Source organism: Cynocephalus volans, chromosome 13, assembly GCF_027409185.1.
Source record: "Cynocephalus volans isolate mCynVol1 chromosome 13, mCynVol1.pri, whole genome shotgun sequence".
NCBI classification, from domain to species: Eukaryota; Metazoa; Chordata; class Mammalia; order Dermoptera; family Cynocephalidae; genus Cynocephalus; species Cynocephalus volans.
Window position 1 is genome coordinate 95,356,893 of NC_084472.1, and position 23,084 is coordinate 95,379,976.

Genomic DNA, 23,084 nt, shown 5'->3' on the forward strand with positions numbered 1-23,084 from the left:
TTTTGACTGGAACACTGATTTGGTTTTCCTAGAAATATAGCGAAGATGTTACTTCTTTCTAATTTCATGTAGTATTTTAGAAATTGTCATTTTGCTTTCTGAATAGATCGAAAAACATTTAAGTCTGCCTTTCTTTAGCTATTTACATGATTTACGTAGGTAATATACGATAAAGGAAATGATAAGATGATTTCCATATAACTTTTTCTGAATTGTTTTTTAATTAAAGGTACACATTCAGTTTACTCCCACAGTCAAAGGCAAGTTGAACATTTGCTCCTTATTGGAGTAGCTCTTGGGCCCTCCTACTAATGGGCCCTTTAGAGTGAGGCCTTCAGTACACCTCCTGTTGAAACCTGCTGGTTGTCAGCAGCAGAAGATGTTTTCTGTTGGATATGATGGTTCAGACTTTGTGTCTGTTTTTAGAGTGGGGGAAAAATCAACTGAGGGATATGACCTTTCTAGAGCAGGCAAATATTTTCTCTTAGTTCAGATTCTATAAAGATGAAAGGTTTCTCTAGCCCTAGGTTTTTAAAAAAAATTTTTTAAACTACTTCCCTGCTGATTGCTAAAAATTCTGCTACATATTTTGTAGGAGGTGTTGGGTGTTGGGGGGCAGGGATGGATGAGAGGAACAGAACATTATGAGATGGGAAATACTCAGTAAAATTTACATCTGTGCTAATGGTACTTTTTAATTTCTCAGAGTAGGTGCTCCCCAAGCTTCTCAGAGTAGGCGCTCCACAAGCTTTTAACCCAGAGCATATTAACAAGACTGAATTTTGGCTGGCAAAAATGGGGGTTTCCTTGCCCCTATGTAGAATTTTACTTAACTTGGGCCTGAGGATTGGTTGGTCACCCAATTCCTTAAAAATATCTGAAGGAAAAAATTTCATAATTTCAGTGTCAACCCATTTTTATATCTCCTAATTCAAGAGTGACCTTCCTAATGTCTACTATATAATAATTCTTGCTTTGTGTACATTTTCATTGCCTCTTCCTAATGGAAACAGGCATCAGTCCACACATAGAAAACTATCAGCAGTCATAGAATGTTTTTTTCTTCTACCTTTATATCTATTTGTAAATAGTTAACAAAGCCAACTTAACTTCCATTATTAACCCGTATTCATTAGCTCTTCTTTCACTGAGGGAACTGAGGCTTTCTCAAGAAATTCTTTTGGCATCTTAAACAAACTGCATTTGTGGTTGACATTATGATAGGAGAAGCCTGAGTCATGAAAATGGTACTTAGAGATGGAAAAGATATCAGTGTCGAGCCAGCTGTTCCCAGCACAGGATCTCAATTTTGTATGCCATCTGCCCAATAAGCTAAAGTTGCAAGAAATGTCTGAAAGTGTCTGCTTGTGTTTGTGTGTGCATGTACCTGTATGTATGTATTTTTTTTATTTGTTCAAACAGCCAGTATTGTAAGTTTTGAAGTTTGGAAATATGACATCAGTAGAGACTGAAATAGCACATAATTTATCTCACTGACACACCAGTCATGGCGCTTTCACAAGAAAGAATACCATCTAATGAAAAAATCTGGTACTTAAAATATGACCCTTTTCTTCTTCCGTGTGAGTGAGTCATCTCAATAGTAATCAAAACAAGTTTGAAACTGAGTTTTAATCTCAGGCTCCCTGTGTGTTAACTGCAACCTCTTGCAGGTGGTGAGATCCTTTACAGGGCCTTCAAATATACACATTGAGGAGCATTAAATTATCCACAGTGAATGCCATCAGCAGGCTAAGGAATAAATGGGGGAACCTAAGAAAACTGTAAGGAAAAAGAAATGTACTGGAGAGAATCAGTAAGATTTGAGGGTGGAACAAGGAAAGAAAAGGTAGAAGAGGGAAAGATCTGCCTTGGGGACCAGTGTGTGTTGAGGTTAGGATATTGCACTCTGAAGCCAGATTGCCTCGTTTCTGTCTGGACTCCCCACTTACTAGCTGTGTTGACCCTGGGTGAGGGATTGTTCATCAACCTACCCTTGCCTCAGATTCCTCAACTGTAAAATGAGGATCATCATGGTGCCTAGTAACTGGACTAATACATTTAATTAGAACAGAGTCTGGAATGAAACAAGGGCTCGGTGAATATCAGCCATTGTTTACTATCACCAGAAATGCTTAGATCTGCACTGTTTAATATGGTAGCCACAGGCCACAGGTGGCTCTTGAGCACTTGAAATGTGGCGACTGTGAACTGAGATGTGCCATCAAGTGTAAAATTCACTTGGCGTTTCAAAGACAGTGCGAAACAAAATGCATAAAATATTAATTAAGAGTTTTATATTGTGTATGTGTTGAAAGGATAGTATTTGGATATATTGGGTTAAATAAAATATATTATTAATTTCACTTTTTCTTTTTACTTTTTTAATGTAGCTACAAGGACATTTAAAATGACATAGCGGCTTGCATTATATTTCTGATGGACAGCACTAGTCTAGATACTTCCTTTACATGGCAAGACCAGAGCAAATCCTAGATTTTATTGTAGAGAGAGGAACAGTGGGGCTATTGGGCTTGGCCTCACAAGCATAAAAGGCAATATACAGAGACAGAGGTACCATGACAGAATGGAAAGACATTCATGATAATTTCTTCAACTTGCATCCATAACTGGGGTGCTGTGCACTATGAATTGGTATACTTTTATGAATCCTATAAATATCTTGTAAGCAGCACAATTATGATATTTATATAGTTGTTAAAAGTTCAGATGTTTTCAGTGCAAACCTTTATTATAATTCCCAAACAGCTTTTGCAACTGTTTTGTAAATTCTTCTTTTTTAATTCTGTGGGCATCAAAACATGGAAATGGCCTGGGCCTCTGTCTACCAGAGAGAGGCCATCTCAAATGTATATATATAAACTTACATATACACATAAAAAATTGAATTCTTGATGTCTGGTGAATGCATGCATTCTTAATTAATTTTAATTTTTGTGCTTCATATTTTATGTGGTCTGGAAAATATATTTGCTTTTAAAGCAACTAAAAAAACAAAAAAAACAAAAACAAAGCACAAAATGGAGAAGGCCCTCTTTTCTAAAAGGGAAGAAGCTCTTGCAAAGTTAGGTCGAGATGCCCAAGGTCTTCTTGTCCTTTCTGGGAGGAGATAGGTGACCTTGTTCACAGAGACGGCGTGCTGCAGGGAGTGTGCCAAGGGTGGGGGGCTGGGATGGTCTCTTGGTGTACTCCAGCTGGGACAATGTTATTGAGGAGATTTGGTTCTGGCTTTGACTTAGCTTGATTTGGCTTTATTTTCCCTTTTCTCACAGTAAAATATGAGGAGTTATACTGCTTTTCATTCAACCCAAAGCTGGATAAGGAAGAGAGAGAGCAAGGCTGGATGCTGATCGACCTTAGTGAAGAATACAAGCGAATGGGCCTCCCTAATAATTATTGGCAGCTCAGCGATGTAAATAGAGACTACAGGGTGAGTGTGGGCATTTAATGAAATCCAAATACTTAATTCACATGAAATCATGATTCCAGACAGCTTAGCATGACTATTTTATCTCCTTTAGATTTTATAGCTCTTTGCAGATATAAATGTGTGGGTTTCTAAGTCTCCCCTGGTTATTGCTAGTTATATTCTCTACGCGCACCTAGAATCAGAAAGTTTGAACAAGAGAACTTTAGAGACCATCCCCTCCACACCCTTCTCTACTGGTTGAGGAATTGGAAACCTAGAGATGTGGCTAGGCAGTTGGTGGGAGAGCAGGCAAGGACTTCATTCTCCCATCAAGTCTTTTTATAGTTCAGTGAGTGGGGAAGCCAGAGAGACTCTGATGGCAGTTTGGCACCAGCTCCTCTATGTGCTCACTGAACTCTTGATTGGTACACAAGGTCACCAAGAGGCTTCCCTAGAGAAATGTGGAGAAATGTGTCTACACTTACAGGAAGGAATATGGAGAGGAAGGGAAACAGGAGTGGCAGGATTATCCCATATTCTCCCTAATGATGGACTTACAAATCAGTGTTGGGTTCACTATTAACTGTTAAAATATTTTAAATAATAAAAGCAATGGAAGAACATTCCAGAGAGTTTGCAAAATAAAAAATTTAAAAAAACCCACCATCCCATTGCTCTTAACATTCTTTTTTAAAAAAATTTCTTTTATTTTTTTCTCATTGACATAGTTTGACAACTTTTTTCTTATATAAGTAATACATATTCATTGTTGAAAATTGGAAAATATAGAGAAAAGTATATTAAAATCCCCTAATAATGCCATCATCCAGAATATCCACTGTTAATATGTTTGGCAAATAGTCATCCAGAATTTTAACGTGTATATTAATTTTTATGTATCCATGCATATACCTATTCAAATATACATAACAAAAATGGAATCATATTACATGTGCCTTGTGTTCTGCTTTTCTCCGTGTAACGTATTAAGAGTATTTTCCTGGCAATAATTATATTTTATAATATCTTTTCTGAACATTACACAGTATTGCTAAGTATGGCTATATCAAATTCATTCTATCTACTCCAATTTTTAGATGTTTAGATTATCATTATTTTTTACTGTTTTAAATAACATAGAACATGCTGATAGATATACCTTTGCCCACGTTTTATTTTTTTTAAAAGATAAATCCCTAAAGGTGGTATTTCTGTGTCAAACGGCTTATGTAAATTTTTGTACATATTATCAAAAAGGATTGTAGAAAGTTTGTACCAGTTTATGTAAATTCTCAGCAGTTGTGAATGCTTGATTCCTTGTACCCTCACCAGTAAAGAGTTTATAATTTTTAAAAAATCTTTTGACAACTTGATAGTGAGATAAGTGATCTCTCAGTTAAATTTAATCTGCATGTCTTGATTTCTTGAAGTATAACTTTTTATATGAAGGTGTTTCAAAAGATTCATGAAAAAATAGAATTGAAAGGTAATACAAATCTTTTTATGAGCTTTCTGAAGTACCCTTGTATAATGACTTACTGACTGTATCCTATCTCCTGTTAATTGACCACTTCTGGTCACATATCTTGAATCTTGATTATTTTCTTGACCTTATCACAAGGATTGTCTACATTGCTGCATAGTATTCATATAAATCAATGAAATGACTGTATTCAGTCCATTAAATCAGTGTACCATAATGTACTTATTTCTCTATTAGTAGACATTTAGATTACTTGGGATTTTATTGCCATATGAATAATTCTGGATGTAAAATCTTTGTGCGTATAATTTTCTCTAATTTTAAACTATTTTGTAAGAATAAATTCCTAGAATCTGTCAAAGGCATAAAGGGTCTAAATTTTTCTTAAAATTTCAAGCAGGTAGGACATTGATATTTTTCCTTTTGATCAGTATTTAGTTGTTAATTTCTGTCCTGTTGTATTGCAATCAGTGCATGTAGCATATAGGATTAGAATTTGGGGGATTGTTTTGAAGATTTATGTCTTCATAAAATGTGCAACATTTACTTTTTATAAATATTTTGAGTCTGGAAAAATGTATATTCTCTGTAACTTGGGAATAGAATTACATATCTATGACATTTCTTGTTATGGTCCTTTTGCTCAATTGATTTCTGACAGAAGTATGCAAAAAATTTCTCATTATGATTGTTGATTAGACATTTTCTCTTACAATTCTAAAAGTGGTTATATTATATATTTTAAAGTTATCTTGCTTAGCATGTAATGATTTAGGACATTTGCTTTTTTTTTTTTTTTTAAAATAAATTTCAAATATCTGTTTTTCCTGTGAATTTTTTTGACTTTGAATTCTATTTTGTGATCATATTTCTACTATTTTTTTTCTCTATGAAGTTTATTATTTTTTTATTGCAAAATAATTGATTAAATATACTTGTGGGGTACAGAGTTGAATATCAGTACCTGTGTACAATGTGTGATGACCAAATCAGGATAATTAGGATGTTTATCATTACAAAATGTAGTCATTCCTGTGTCCATTAACCAATTTCTCGCTAACCTCCACCCCCTCCACTCCCCCTTTCCCACCTCAAGTAACCACATTTCTATTCTCTCCTTCTGAAAGTTCAATACATTATGTGATTGTCCTTCTTTCCTCCCTCCCGCCCTCCCTCCCTTCCTTTCTTCCTTTTCTTTTGCTCCTGCTTATGAGTGAGAACATGAAGTATTTCTCTTTCTGTGCCTGGCTTGTCTCACTTAACATAATTTTCTCCAAGCTTGTCCATGTAGCTGCAAATGGCAGAATTTCATTCTTTTTTACGGCTGAGTACTATTCCATTGTGTATATATACCATTTTCCTTGTCCAGTTATCTGTTGTTGGACATTTAGGTTGATTCCATATCTTAGCTACTGTAAATAGAACTGTGATAAAGATGTGAATGCAGGTATTCTTTCAACATGATGATTTCCATTCCTTTGGGTATATACCCAGAAATGGGATTACTGGATTGTATGGTAGTTCTATCCATAGTTGTTTGAGAAACTGCAATACTGTTTTCTCATAATGGCCGCACTAATTTACAGTCCCACCAGCAGTGTAGGAGGGCTCCACTTTCTCCACATCCTTGCTAGCATTTGTTATTCTCTGTCTTTTTGATAATAACCAGTCTAACTGGGTTGAGATGATATCTTCATGTGGTTTTGATTTGCGTTTCTCTAATAATTAGTGATATTGAGCATGTTTTCATATACTTGTTGGCCATTTGTATGACTTCCTTTGAAAAGTGTCTATTCAGCTCCTTTGCCCATTTTTTAATCAGGTTATTTGGGTTTTTTTTACTAAGTTGTTTGATATCCTTGTGTATTCTGGATGTTAATCTCTTATCAGGTATATAGTTTGCATATATTTTCTCCCATTCTGTAGGTTGTCATTTCACTTTGTTGTTTGTTTCTTTTGCTGTGCAGAAGCTTTTTAGTTTGATATAATCCCATTTGTTTATTTTTCCATTTGTTGCCTGTGCTTTCAAGGTCTTAACCATAAAGTCCAGTCCTGCATCCTGAAGTGTTTCCCCTATGTTTTCTCCTAGGAGTTTTATAGTTTCAGGACATAAGTCTTTAGTCTGTTTTGAGTTGATTTTGGTAAATGGTAAGATGTATGAGTCTAGTTTCATTCTTACACAGGGATATCCAGTTTTCATAGCACCATTTGCTGAAGAGACTGTCCTTTCCCCAATGTATGTTCTTGGTGCTTTTGTCGAAGATAAATTGACTGTGGTCTTGCTGGTGCCCACAGAAACACAGTAGAATGCAAGCAGGGCCTGCAGACAAAGGGAGTCAGTCTTTCCTGGTCTGGGGCAAGGCACACTCCAGCCTTAGGTTTGACCTCAAGACGGTGCTGCATCGCAGCTGCTCAAGGCAGGAGGGGTTTTCTTCTTCCTGGGCTTCTACTATTAGACTGTGCAGCCATACTAACTCCTAAATACTCTCCAAATAGTCCTGTGTCCTGAAAAGACTGGGGGAGTCTCTTGTGGCAGGGATTGCTGACATTTTTGGTGGGTGTGGAAACAGCTGGGGTCTTTTCCAGCTTACCTTCTTTCCACCTGATTCAGAGCTGGTCCCTGCGGCAGGGCAGAGGCTGAGTGCCCTGCTCTGCTCTCATGGTGTCATTCCCACCTTCCCTGTTTCTACTATTTCTTTTTGTCAGAATTTGCTTGATGGAGCTCTATTTAATCCTTCATTTTCAACCTTTCTATCTGACTGTTTTGTCTTAAATTATGTATGGCTAGATTTTGTTTTTTACTCAAACTGAAAATCTCTTAATTTGATAAGTATTATCTATGATATTGTTCCAGATATCATGTTTTGTGTATTCTGCTGATCATGCCTTTCCCCTTTCATATCTATAGCTGCATAGTTTTTCACTGTATTTGTCCATAATTATTTCAGAAGTATACATCCTATTGCTTTTACTCCACTGATTATCCTTCCTTTTTAAATTTATTTTGCCATACTTATGACATACACTAAAGTCAAGAATAATGGAATGAACACTAGGGACCATGCCCTGTGGAAGTACAAACGTGGCCAGTACTAGTAAACATCCCTAGTGTTCCTCCCAAATTGCCTCCTGCACCGTCACTGACTGCAATTTGGTATTGTCATTCCCTTGCCTTTTTTTTAAAAAATAGCATTTCTACATTTGTAAGTAATAATATGTGGTATTATTTGGGTGTTTTTATACTTTTTGTACATGGCATTATGCTGTATGTAGTTTTCTAAACTTGACTTTTTGCTCAATATTGTAATGTTGCATTTGTGAGATTCATTTCATTTAACAAACATGAATAGAAGTAGTTGCCACATGCCAGGCATTGTTCTAAAACTTGATAAATATTAGTGACTATTAGTTCTATGAAATAGGTATTATTATTATTCCTACTTTGCAAATGGAGAAACTCTGATGGAGAGAAATTAAGTGACTAAGGCATAGAGGTTAGTAACTGTTGATACCTATGGCTCTAATTTATTCATTCTCATCTATTGTATTGTTTTACAAATATATTATAGTTCTAAAAGTTATCCATTCTTTCCTTTTTTTTCTTTTTTCTTTTTTTGTGTGTGTGTGTGTTTTACCATCACAAATAAAGCTTTCAATGCTTGTATATTTCTTTCAGTATATTGTGAGTTTCTACTTAGGAGTAGAATTTCTGGGTTAGACAGTTTGTGGATTTGAGCTTTACTAGATATTGCCAAATTCTTATATGCTTGGACATACAGGTCTGCCTGCATGATACAGCAGTTCTTATTTAATCCACAAACAGTATTGATGTGATGTTTGGTTTTATATATAACTCGTTGACCCAGCAGTCCCACTTCTGAGAATTTATTGTACAGATTTAATAGTATACACACACACACAATGATATACAAAGTTATTTTTTTGAAGCATTGTTTCTAATAACAAATGCTAGAAGAAACCCAAATTTCCTTAATAGGGGGTCAGTTAAATCATTTTGCACTATCTATATAATTAAATTAGTGTATAACCACTGAAAGAAATGTGGAAGAGTTCTATGTACTGGTAAGGAAAGATTGCCAAAATATATTGTTAGGTTCAAAAGAGCAAGGTGCAGTAAAATGAATATAGTACGATAACTTTTATCTTAAAAAAGAGGGAGAAAAATAATACGAGGATACTAAAAAACGTTTGTGGAAAGATTTGTATTATCTTTAATTCTATTTTTCCATGAACTTTTTGAAGTACCCTTGAACATGTTCGCCTGTTTGTCTAATTGCCCCAGAGTAATAACCTAGAGAGTCAGTGGGAATGGGGTGGATAGAAACAAAGAGTGAGATTTACCCCTGTTGCACCTTTTTGTATTGTTTTGTTTTCATAACCAGGTGAATTCATTAACTAATCAAAAGGTTAACTTTGGAAACTTTTGAATGTGAAATGGATCTCAGTGTGGTTTTGGCCTTGCCTTCATCACTACAAGGTTGCGCTTGTGTTTATTGGCCGTTCATGTTGACTCTTCTGTGAATTGCCTATTGATGTTTTTGCTTTTTATGGTATAAGGTTATTTTTTTCTTACTGATTTGTAGACATTCTTTATATATTCTAGATAATAATCTATTGTCTTTTATAGCTGTTGCAAATATCTCTTCTCAGGAGATATTGATATACTTTTTGTAGGGTATCTTTTGATCCTCAGAAGTTTTGAGCTGTCAATCTTTCCTATCATGTTTTGTGTTTTAGCATATTGTTTTAAAAAATTCCTGGTCTGTTTGCTGAACTTTGTCCCAATTTGCCACTATATGAATTCCATAATGGCATTTTTACTAATTATGATTATTATGGCTTGATAATAAATCTTGATATCATATAGGTCAGTTCCTTCCACATCGTTCTTCAGAATATCTTGTATTTATAGATTACTTGGGATAGAATGGACACTCTCATGATATGGAATCTTTTTTTGTAATTATACCTAAATCTAACAGCTATAGCCTTCCTTAATCATTATAAAGTATCTGGCTAATGTAATCAAACTAGTTTGTTTTCATGCTAAAGCTGACTTTTGCAATGAATTTTTAGCTTTGAAACAAAAGGAAGGAAAATCCGAGTTTAGTAAAGAAAATTGGGTGTCTTTTTTTGTAAAATATGACACATGCTTGGGCAAGGAAGAAAATGAGACTGAGCTACATCTTGTGGAATAATATTTTCTTGGGAATACAGGTTCTTCATATTTTTAGTGAAATTCCCTTCTAGAGTTAACACCACAGACATGACTCATATCCAGTAACTGAGTCCTACATTGTACAGACTTCAAAACATGAGTTACTTAGCATTTCTTTTCAAAAGTAACACAGGGCAAAAACTAACAATCAACAAACTGTGTTGAAACAGAAAAGGTGAAAACCCAGGGGATTTTCTGATTTCGTAAATATTACTGAAATAGGGGAAAGATGGTAACAAATCACCCTTATTTGCTACCAGGTTAGAAATAGAATAAAAATTGTGTTCTTTCAGAAAACTTCTGATTTCATTGAGAGAATTATATTCATTGAAAGAGTTCATTGAGAGAGTTACATCTTAATCCATTCCCTTTGATTTTAACTCCATGGCTGAGAAAATGTTTACTTTTTCCTCCCTTCTTTTAGGAGTTATTTTATTTCTTCCCACAAATCCTTTGAGGTAGGTGAGGCAAGTGATGTCATGTGATAGAGAAGAAACTGTTGCCCATTGTGGAAATGACACTATATAAGTACAAAAACATAGGCTCCAGAACCAGTTTTGCCATTTTCTATTTGTGTGGTCTTGGGTGGGCTAATTATCATCATCATCATCATCTCTGGTTTTCCTGTTGATAAACTCCTTTCTTATCGTAGTCTAACTCTTTAGGCTAAGATTTCCCTTTATACCTAACCCTTGAAATTGTCTTTATTTAAATATAAAACAACTGGTGTTCATTACTAGGTTAAAATTTTAATCTCTTGGTGTAAAATTTAAAATATAAACCAAAGCAGTGATTTTATTAAAGCTTGCTTACTTCAGTTCTCTACAGCTACATTTTATGTATTATGTATTGTTTTATTTTATTTATATATAAATCATTTTACACTGTTCATACCCTTCTTCTCCTCATTCATCATAAATTCCTTGAAATAAATTTTAGGTCCTAAATGTTTGAGAACAAGTTTGATATGTATCTACGTATCTTAGTTCCTGACAAATAATTTCTACCCCAGAATGCTCAGTTGACTGACTGAATTGTGCTGGGCATTATTCATTGTCAGAATTTTGGTTACAACCACCATTCTACTTCCTGTTTCTATTCATTTGAGTACTTTAGATACCTCATATAAGTGAAATCGTATGGTAATGTCTCTTTGTGACTTGCTTATGTCCCTTAACATGATGTCCTCAAGGTTCACCTATATTGTTATATGTGACAGGATTTCCTTCCCTTCTAAGGCTGAATGATATTCTTTGTGTGGGTATATCATGTTTTGTTTATCCATTCATTAGTTATGGACATTTGGGTTTTTTCACCTCTTGGCTATTGTGAATAATGCTGCTGTGAACATGGTTGTGCAAATATCTCTTCAAGATTTTGCTTTCGAGTCTTTTAGTGTATACCCAGAAGTGGGATTACTGGATCCTGTGGTAATTCTATTTAAAAAGTTGTGAAGAACCTCTATACTGTTTTTCATAATGGTTGTGCTATTTTGCAGTCCCACCAACAGTGTACAAGAGTTCCAGTTCCTCCACATCCTTGACAATGCTTGTTATTTTCTGTTTGTTTGTTGTTAATAGTGGTCATCATAACAAGTGTGAGATGATATCTTATTGTGGTTTCGATTTTCATTTCCCTGATGATTAGTGATATTGAGCATCTTTTCATGTGCGTGTCAGCCATTTGTATATCTTCTTCAAGTCCTTTGTCCATTTTTAATCATGTTATTTGGTTTTTCTTTGTCAAGTTGTTGGAGTTCTTTATACTCTTATAGTCTGAGTAATAACCCCTTATACGATATGTGATTTTCAAATATTTTCTCCTATTCTGTGTGTTGCCTTTTCACTTTTTTGATTGTGTCCTTTCATGCACAAAAATTTATAAGTTTGATATAGGCCATTTATGTAGTTTTTCTTCTGTTCCCTGTGCCTTTGGTATCATATACAGTCATTCATTGCATAACAGTGTTTCTGTCAATGACAGACCACATACGACACTGGTGGGAACAACAGGCTATACCATATAGCCTAGGTGTGTAGTAGGCTATACCATCTAGGTTTGTGTAAGTACAATCTGTGATGTTTGCACAATGATGAAGTTTCCTACCAACGCATTGCTCAGAATGTATCCCAGTTGTTAAGCAACACATGACTGTACAAGAAAGCAGTGCCAACTCTGGTGTCATACAACCTTTATAGTTTTGAATCTTATGTTTATGTCTTTAATCCACTTGGAGTTAATTTTTGTATATGATATAACATAAGGGTCCATCTTCACTTTTTTGCATGTGGATATCCAGTTTTCCCAGCACCATTTGTTGAAAAGACTGTTCTTTACCCACTGAGTGTTCTTGGCATCCTTGTTGAGGATATACACGAGTGTTTATTTCTGGGTTCTCTATTCCACTGGTATATCTGTCTGTCTTTATGCTAGTACTACACTGTTTGATTGCTGTAAAATATACGAGGGTACTTCAAAAAGTTCTTGGGATGATTCATATTATCTTTAATATTATTTTTCTGTAAACTTTTTGAAGTACCCTTGTATATGGCTTTGTAATATATTTTGAAATTATGAAGTGTGGGTCCTCCAACTTTGTTCTGTTTCAAAATTGTTGTGGCTATTTGGGGGCTTCTTGAGAATCTATATGAGTTTTAAGATTAATTTTTTTATTTATGCAAAAAATGCCATTGGGATTTTGGTAGGAATTGTGTTGAATCTATAGGTTGCTTTGGGTAGTATAGACATCTTAAGATTAAGTCTTTAATCTAGGAACACAGGATGTCTTTCCATTTATTTGTGTCTGCTTTAATTTCTTTCAGTAGCATTTTGTAGTTTTAATCGTAGGATTGTTATTTTAATTTCCACTTGAGAGTGCTGTCTACTTTGATGAAAGCAGGACAAATTTACATTTTTCTAGCTCAGTAAGAGGTTGTATCATGAAACCTAAGTTAACTGGTAACATGTGTTTGATTTTTTCCAAAGGTGTTTTAGCTCCTTAGAACTCCGCATGCAAGAACTCATCAGAATGTCCGATACTTAAGCTCTGATCCATGGAGTTTTCTCCCTAGAACCAAGGTTCTTGAGAAAGCAGGAATCCTTGTAACTGGTGTTATGTTCCTAGAGGGGAGGCCATGACAGCAGGTACAGGCCTGACCACTGTTGACTAGGCTCAGGTTGTTGACCTCTACTCTGAAGGAGGAGAGCTCTGGTACTCTTAGAGGCAGGAGGCTGTCATCTCTGTTCCCCTTATGAATAAAGAGGGCTGTGTGTGGATGGAAAACAATAAGGCCCTCGAGTTGGAGCTGAGAGTGTCAAGAAGAGTGGCTTGTGAATGTGTGTCTTCTCTCTTGGTCACATTCCATCTGTGGTGTACACAGGGCCATGACCTTAGCCAACCTGGGCATTTTTTGGCCTTAGGAGAGTATGAGAGGGTCTGACAGGAGCTCATAGTTCCTAGCTCATCTCTTGCTATTCAGAGAAGCTATATGTAATAAGCATGTTGAGAAATCTCACCTATTCTCATTTTATTTCATTATAAAACTTTGCTATTCCGTAATGTTGCTACTAGGAAGAAAGTAGGTAATCTCCAACTTACCGAGAACCTACTTATTTCCTTTCTAAAAGTGTTATTTTAAGAAAATGTTAGTCTAGTGCAATGACTACATGTCTCTTGAACTCAGACAAGCAGGTGTGGTCTGTGTTGTAATGTTCTAGCCAGCCAACTTTGGGGAGATTCAGATTGGCATGGAGAAGGAAATGTGGTGTCCTGTGGCAGTCATCCCAGTAAAAGCTCTCTGGGTCCAAGTAGGTTGGGTCATCTGTTCTTGGTATGGGATTTTCCTCCAGAGTAGCAGTGCCAGAGCCCATGTCAAATTCTTTGGTAATTTTATTTCCTAAAATGTCTTTGCTGGAATTCTGAAATTACAGTTTGGGCCTTCGAACATCCCTTTTTGTGGCCCTTGTGTCTTCTGCTCCATGTTGTTCACCAGTCTAGTAACAAAGACAATAGAGGCAGGCAAGGTAGGGCGTCATCACAGAACAATTTCTAAGAGCTTTAGAGACTTGGATCTCACTTGTGGTGGGTTTTCATTCCCTTCAGTCACATCTTCCAGAGTGGTACGGGTGGATGGAGGTGGGCCGAGGACCTGCAGATAAGGAATTCCCCCTATTGCTATACCTACTTGAAGACTCTCTTGATATGCTTGTTACTGAGCAAACGCTTGCTGTGCAGTGCACACAGAAGCCAATTATGGCATCAGTTATTGAGAAAAGGAAAGGCTTTATTTTGTGATTTTGACTGGCATGGAGACAGGAGGCAGGGCACCTCAAATCTGTCTCCCCAGTTCAGGGGCTGTGAAGGATTTAAGGGGTATTTGACAGCCCCGATTGGCTTACTCTGACTTAGGCCATATGACTAGGTGAAAGTGGATTCGATAGTTGCATTCAGGCCACATATGATAATGAAGCAAAACTGATGGGCTGGCTTTGAGTTGAGAGCTGATTGACTGGGCTTGAATTCAGTCCTTTGGCGGAGGATTTTGTTTCCTTGGTTCTGGAGGTCACCTGGAGGGCAAGGTCTTTCTCTTGGTGTATGCTTAGCTTACGTCCTGCAAAACAACCGGTAGAATAACTTGAGATAGGAAAATAAAACCAGTTTCAGCTAATTTTAGTTGGTTTCATGCTTAGGAAGATGCTTGACTTCCAGGAAGTAAACGGTTGCTTGATGAAGTCCAGGAAACCCCATCTGAACGATCTTTGTATCGCAATAAGATTGATTGAGTGGTATGAAAGCAAAATGTGTGTTGAGCAACAACATCAACTACTATAACCGTTGCTTCTGCTAACATTTCTTTTGGATCTAATGATTTATCAAGTGCTTTGTTATGGGTGTTATTTGATTTGATCCTTCTTTCAACCCTGTGAGATATTATTGCTGTAGTATCAGTTTTAGAGATTAGAAAACCAAAGCATTCAGTGTAGTTTGGCTTCCCCAAGGGTCATAAAGTTGCTAAATCAGGGCCAGGGTCTAAGCTGCTGATTTCTGATTCTCAATGGCAAGATCCTAACAAGGCACCCAGCGTTTCCACTGTGGTCATTGCTTCCAGGGATGCACAGAAAGAGTAAATCCTTTCTTACCACTTATAAAATCAACACCTGAGAAACAAAAATAATAAAGCAGTTATGTTGTGTGGTAGTGTGTGGCACGTTGGGAAATCAGAACTAGAAATCTGCATGAGCTGGAAGGTCAGGGAGGAGGCTTCTTGAAGGAGGTGGAACTTGGATTGGCCCTTGAAGTATGGATGAGATTTGGGAAGACAGGACAGGAGTATCCGGGGAGGGCACCAGAGGCAGGAATTCACAGTGTGTACCAGGGACACAAAAATAACCTGACGACTTGACTACTGCACTTATACTTTATGGAAATTGTCTCCCAGTGTCAGGCTGTCTTTCAGTCGAATACAGGCAGTTCAAGTTTTCTCAGCTAGCAGACTGGAGAATTACAGTTTGTCCCTTTTTAATGAAAGGAATGCTCAGTTGTCACTGTCGTGCCTCATACAGAGAGCTCTTGGAGAGAAGGGACAGTGTGACAGGACACTAATGGACATCTTGCTTTCCTTCAGGATGATTACTTAGAATCAGCAGCACTTCACTCCTTTAAAGTCGCTTGTAATTGTAATTTCCTTGAAATAGCCTCTCCTGTAACTTGATTAAGAAAACTTAAACATGCAGCCAATAAGTACAGTGAAATGGAATTTCTGGTGGCAGTTGGCAAAGCAAGATGGCCTAAAAATTTCTTTGTATTTTCCGGTGACAGGTTTGTGACTCTTATCCTACTGAACTGTATGTTCCCAAATCAGCCACAGCACACATCATAGTGGGGAGTTCGAAATTCCGGAGTAGACGGCGATTTCCTGCCCTTTCTTATTACTATAAAGATAACCACGTAAGTCTCAAGGCATGCTTTTGTTTTAAACTTTGCTTTTCTTGTTTATCATGAACAGGCATTTTCTAGCTGCCTTCTGATCTGTGTGTGTGTATGCGTGTGTTTGAATTCTTGTTAAAGGTGTGTGTATATTCTTGTGTATGGTGTGATACAATACAACTATGCTTAACTCCTTATCTCATGGAGAAGTTGACATGTTTATTTGACAGTAAAGTAATGGGATAGATTCAGAAGATACCTAAACTTAATCATCCAACTGAATACTGTCCTCTTGTAAGTAAGTCACCCTGGGAGGCTCTAGGCTTACTCAAACAATGATGGAGATCCTTTGGTATGCCTGTTTTAGAAAAGTCTCTGAAGTCCATGGCACATTTTGTTTTCTTTTTCTTTTTTTTTTTTAATGGCATATTCTTTTGAGTAGCCTCAGTATAAGAAATCTTTGTTTATGGAGAGAGTAGGTCTTATTTTTTAAGTATTATATGTAAAAGCTGGAATTAGGTTTGTCTGTAACAGAGACCCTAGGTAATAGTAACTTTAACAAGGTAGAACTCTGTTTTCTCTCATGTAAAACTCCAAACAAAGGTGGGCAGTCCAGGCCTGGTATCCTGGCTCTATACCACTCAGCCCTCAGTGACCCAAGCTCATTCCACCTTTCTGCTCTGCCATCCCTAGGATTTGACCCTCATCTGTGTGGTGCAAGAGATGACTTTAGTACCAGCCATCACCTCCACACTCCAGGCAGTGGATGCAGGAAGGGCTAATGGTGCACTCCCAGCTTTTTGAGGCAGGCTCCCAGAAACTTCCATGGGACACTTCTGCTCACATCCCATTTGTCAGACCTGCACAGGGCAAGCGAGAAAATAGTCTTATGGGTAGCCATTATAAATAACTAAAAACTGGAGTTGCATTTCTGTGGAGGACAGGAAAACAAATTTGGAGGAAGAAGATGGTCTTTGCCACCCACTTCAAAAGTATTTTGGCTCCAGCCAAGTGAGAAAGTTCAGTTTTCAAGCTAGATAATACAGTTTTGGATTCAAGGCCAAGTGAGGCTATAAACAATTGAGAGGCGTGTGTGTGTCAGTGTGAGTGTGTATGCACATACTTGCATTTATTAGAGCAGAGTCTGAGTCAGGTCTAAAGGAGGCTTCCAAAAATATTTTGAGCAATGATAGCTTTACCAGAGCAAGCCTGTAGCCTCTGTGTACCTACTTTAAAGGAAAATATTCATTTAAGTGGTGTAAATTCTGTTGAATGGATATAAATTATCTTATCTTATTTTTAGTTACACTCCTTGTTCTTGGTCTTTTCCTAGTCCTGAAATTGGGTCTAAAGAAAGAACGTATTTTATTAATATCCTGTGTTTATTGGCTTCAAATATATTTCAGCCTGTACAGAACTGGAGCAGTGGTTAGAAGCAAAGGAAGACATGAATCTCCTTTTAAAAAAAAAAAAGAAAGAAAAAAGAAAAGATGGAATTAAGAGGGATATGAAATTTCTTGATGTTATACTTGAAATTAGGATGTTGGTAACATTTATATTTGTTGTGGCATCCGTTGATAAAGAAGTAAGAGAGAAGAATCCAGGAAAGGGAGAGATGATCTTTAAAGGGGGTGGGATGGGCAGGTTATTTAAAAAGTGAGCAGAAGCTCTATCCTGCTCCTTTTTGATATTCATTTGTCAAAGTGAGTATTATAAGGGGCAAGTCTCAGAGAGGATAGGATTTTTAGCCATTGCACCTTAGAGGCCAGCCTTTTCCCTGTGGACGCCAGACCCTCATTGCTTCATTCCTGCTCTCAAGTGATATTCTTTTCTTGGCCTCCCAGCCAAAAATGAGCTCATACAGCAATTTGTTATAGTGTAAAATGATTGATTTACTGTATTTAAAAAAATTTTTAAATATACCTGTTGTTTTTTTTACATTCTAAGATGTTGTGGAGCAGTTGGAGGGGAGGGGGAGAGGAAAAGGGAGAAGGGCATAGGGTGGGAGAAGGGCATAGGGTGGGAGAAGGGCATAGGGTGGGAGAAGGAACAGTGGGGGGGGCATGGTTGAGGCCCATGGCACCCGCCTCATTCTGGCAGGGGAGCCCAGGGGGCTTCCAGTGGTGGCTTGGATGTGGCTGGGCTGGATGCGGACTTTGGAGGTGTGTGGCTGAGGCCCTTTGCACCCCCCCACCCCGGGAGTCTGGGGTGCTTTCAGCGGTAGCTTGATGGTTGTTGCTGGGGTGGATGCAGACATCAAGGGGGTGTGGTTGAGGCCCTTGGCTCCCTTCTACCCCAGCTGGGGAGCCTGGGGCACTTAGAGTGATGGCTAGGTTGTTGTTGCTGGGCTTGATGTGGACATTGAGGGTTGTGGCTGAGGACTTTGGCCCCCTACTGCACCCACTTGGGAGCCAGGGCACTTCTGGCGGCAGCCTGGTTGTCATTGCTGGGCTGGATGTGGACGTGGATGGGGTGTGCCTGAAGGCCTTGGCCCTCTTCTGTCCTGGCTGGCGAGCCTGGGGCACTTCTGGCGGCAGCTTGGTGATTGTCACTCGGCTAGATGTGGACATCTGGGGGGCACAGCTGAGGCCTTTGGCCTCCCACCACCTTAGCTTGGGAGACTGGGGTGCTTCTGATGGTGGCTTGGTGGTTGTCACTGGGTGGATGCTGATGTCAGGGTGTGTGGCTGAGGAACTTGGCCCCTGCTCGGGAGCCCAGGGCGCTTCTGGCAGTGGCCGGGTGGTTGTTGTTGGGCTGCATGCAGACATTAGAGGGGCGTGGCTGAGGCCCTCTACCACCCCCTCTCCACCTCAGCTTGGGAGCCCAGGAGGCTTCTGGTCCTTCTAGGTTTTATATGTGTTCTTTGGTGGTGTGAGACCTTTACTGGTTAATATCAGAACTTTGTCTCTGATTTGTGGGTTTTTTGTTTTTTCTTTCAGTCTGTATAGGATTATTCGCAATTCCCACCACTTAAAGTCTGCACTGGAACTAATTTGTTGTCCTTTGCTTAATTCTAATATAGGAGAACTTCCTGTGGGAACCAGCACTTGAGCCCTGTGGTTGAGCTAAATTGCTGCTTTGCTGCTGATTCTCTGGGGAAGGCTTTTTGTTCAGCTCACGTTTTACTTGTTAACCTCATAATCACTTCCAGGTCTTGTGAGGTCTGGTACATCTGGGTTGTGTGGAAACTTTGGTCTGGGCCTGAGTCTTTTCAGCAAACTGCACCCCCTGCACATCTATATTCCTGACCAGCCTCCACTGAGTGGGCCTGTGCAGCCTCTGAGTGGCTCCTTTTTTCCATTGTACATGGGTCCTCAGGAACACTGCTAGTGGTCTTGCTGGCCTGGGGGCCACTAAGGCCCTCTTCTCTCCTGCAATCTCCAAGCAACTTCATATGAAGGGCACAGCTGCGGCTTTTGCCAGCTCCTGCTCTGTGTGCTCACCAGGACCAGCCTTGAAGTGGCCAGGGTGGACCTTTCTTTCTTTCATTGTGGCTTCTCCTGCCTTCACGCACTCCATAGGTCTTTCCTTATCTTCCCCTGAGCTCTAGCAGCCCCAGCTTGGCAGTTGTTGCTTTTTAATAGTTGTAAATTGGTTGATTGTGGGAGAGGGTGACACTGGGGACCGTCTATTCTGCCATCTCGATCGGAAGTCCTCTATTTAAAATTTTAAAGCAGTAGATAGTTCAACTGTTAGCTCTTTTTACAAGGGACAAAAGTGAGATGTGTTTCTAAGCATTGCTACTGACCTGGTTACCCGAGTGAGATACTTAATGTGTGTGCTCATGCCCACCCACTCTCCCACCCCCGCCAAATAAAATCTATATTGCAGGTAGAATAATGACCAAATTCATGATTTATGACAGTGTTTAGGTTTTAATATCAAAGTTGATCACCTAATTTGACTAGGGTTTTTCATAAAGGGAAGTGTTCTTACTGAAGATGGATTTGTATGGTGAAATGGAAGACCTGTGAAATACCAAAGTAGTTTTTCAGGCTGTCATTGCTGATCACAATCCATACATAAAACAGGAAGTCTTTCATAAAAGTAAACAGGTACAAACTCCATAATATTTGCTGGTCTTTCTTTCTTCCCTTTGGTGATTTTAGACATTCAAGGCTTGAGAGTATGTATTCCTACCCCAACAGAACTTATGCCTGTGAATGAGAATACCATATTTTATGGTTAAAATACTGTTCCCTGTGTGTCATTACCATAGGGACACTTAAGATTTTGATGGTGAGTTAACCTGGCTAATGTTGGGCAGTGGGAATTGGTGATTAGGTTAAGAAAAGCTTGAGATGCACATCATTTTATGGACCTGAAGTACTGTTGAGGGTTTCCATTGGATCAGCTGTTATCACACATGGTGTTTCATCCATTGGTGAGGCTGGGATTCCTGCCCTAGGGTTATGTGGATGGCCAAACACACCACACTAGACACTGGAAATATGAAATCCGCAACAGTTTATTAGTCGCATATACTCACTGCCCAGGAGAAGAGGACACCACATGCCATAAAGGAACACATGGGGTTGCACTGGGAAACAGAGGGACAACCAGGGGCTGTGAGAGGCAAGTTTTGTAGTACCAACAGGGTGGGGTCACCCCTGGTTCCTGTAGGAGGATGTGATTGGCTTTTTGTCTTTCTTTCTTTTCTTTTCTTTTTTTTTTTGTGATTGGCTGTTTTGAATAATCCATGGGCCGGTGGGGAGCTGAGACCCACTACTCAGGGATGAACAGGACCTGCACCTGGTCCATTGGATGATGAGAATTATTTAACAAGGGGACCTTATCCCGTAGGAGCAGAGTGTGGAAGGGAACTTGTGGTGAAGCCGTCTGAGACCCTCATGATTTTACCAGATGTCAAGGCAACACACAATATTAATTTTAGGCTTTACACTACACATGGGTTATACAGAGCCATCTGGACTCCCTTTGGATGTTATACTATGAACAGCTTTGCAGATCACAGTTAAAGATGTTTACACGTCACTTGTGCTCAGAAGTATGTGTTTGTATTTGAGAGCACTTCGAATCTGTATCCTTTCTTCTTTGTTATCATAATATGGTTAAAAAGAAAAAAGTAGTTTTGCTTTAAATTGTGTACAATATGTTCTCCCAGATTTACAATACAAATTTCTGGAAAATAAAACTCAGAAAGATTTCTTATGAGGCAGTTTTCCATAAAAAAAATACAGACCTCATTCTCTTTTTATAATTAATATTTATTGAAACCTTCTATGTGTTATTCACAGTTCTAGGAGTGTTATGGTGTTATATACCTTATCATACCCTATAGTTTTAATATTGTTACCCATTTTATAGATGGAAAAAAGAGAAGATACATAAATTACCCAAGATCATACAGTTGAGTGAGAGCAAAACTGGATTAAAAGCAAGGTCTTCTTAAATGCTTTCTCTTAATGCTTTATCATGCTGTCTGACTTATTTTTTTCCTTGGGGTGCTATATTATTTGGGTTAAGAATTCAGGATCAGGAAATATTCTGTTTGGATTCAAATCCTAGCTTCCTCTATTACTAGCTGTGTGACCTTAAGCAAGTTACTTAACCTCTCTGTGCCTTGGTCATGTCTGTAAAGCGGAGCAAATAATAAATTTTACTGTATATAATAATTAGGAAGATTAAATAAAAATATACACAGTTCTTATAATAGTGCCTGCTACGTAAGCATTCAAAAATAGTAGTAAGCATTCAAAAATGCTGGATATTTTAATCATTAGTGGCATTGTAAGTGAGAGGCTCCCCTGAGAGTTTATCACTGAGGAATTTTTCTCTGCTCTCAGGTCACTGACATCAGTAAGAAGTGCTGCCAGGTAATGATAATACTCTCTCAACAATGTGACTGTCTAGGGTATGTATAGGGTGCACAGAAGCACTCAGACTACTTACTGTTGTACACAAAATAGGAAGCTGTATGTTAGCAATCACTGAGTCAACGAAGAACTCCATTTGGAGTATATCTATAGGTTAATAAGAAAATGTAACTACAAAATATCAAAATGTAGTCTGTTTCATATATCTGGTTTAATTTGTTGACCACATTTCATGGTATAACTCTGTTCTGACTTAACCCTTCATTTAAAACTAACTGCTCTCAACCAGAAGGTAATTAGTAATCATGGTTACTAACTTGCTTCATTTCCTAATGAGTCTCACTAGTTTAGTGAGTTTAGGTGTGTGCTTTCTCAGACAAATTCTGCCATTTAAAAATATGTTCCTTTCGGGCCGAGCCCGTGGCCCACTTGGTAGAGTGCTGCGCTGGCAGCGCGGTGACGCTCCCGCCGCAGGTTCGGATCCTATATAGGACTGACCGGTGCACTCCGGTCACGAAAAAACGACAAAAAAAAAAATAAATAAATAAAATAAAATAAAATAAAATAAAAATATGTTCCTTTCCCTAACTCTTCTGATAGAATCTAATGGATTCCTTGGTGGGAGCGGTCCTTAACTAATAATTTATTTAACCTAAAGTATCCTAGAAAGCCAACTCAGAATTGTTCTCTCTCCAGTCAGAATTCCCTCAGAGCAGCGTGGCAGACCCTGACCCTTTAAAGATCAAAGGAGCCAGGACCCCACAAAAGCCATATGTGAAGATTTGCTTTCTCTCCATAGGATGCAGCTTGCCTTGTGCCCCCCAGTCCCCTCTGGTCCCTGCTGTCACTTCAGCTTGTTTTTGGACCCTGCCCTCACTTGCTGTCTGTCCTCTCTTTCATGTTCACACCCTCTGGGCCCTTTCTCCTTCTGAGTTTCATAGCTGCAAGGTTGTACCTATACTCACCCGTTCATAACTTGGAGAAATGTTTGTACTATTCTATATATTGCCTAACAATGCAATATACTTGGTTAGAATTACAGGGTAGGGAAATTACAGGATAGAATGCAGATCGATAACGAAGAACCCCTGTTTTTAAACACACTGTGTCAGCATAGGTATGTGCCTGCTGTCTTTAGGTATCAAACCTAGGGCTTTCATCACAGTGAA

At 38.4% G+C, this 23,084-nt stretch overlaps 1 protein-coding gene across 1 annotated transcript in view; it reads left to right on the plus strand.

The window, feature by feature from the left end:
* The first annotated feature begins 3,349 nt into the window (after positions 1-3,349).
* The window catches only part of MTMR7 (myotubularin related protein 7), a 65,293-nt gene continuing 45,558 nt past the window's right edge, over positions 3,350-23,084 (plus strand). Inside the window, exons 1-2 of the mRNA XM_063076805.1 lie at positions 3,350-3,451; positions 15,971-16,099. Coding sequence (XP_062932875.1) covers positions 3,365-3,451; positions 15,971-16,099 — 216 coding nt within the window. The 5' untranslated portion in view covers positions 3,350-3,364. The remainder of the gene's footprint in view (positions 3,452-15,970; positions 16,100-23,084) is intronic.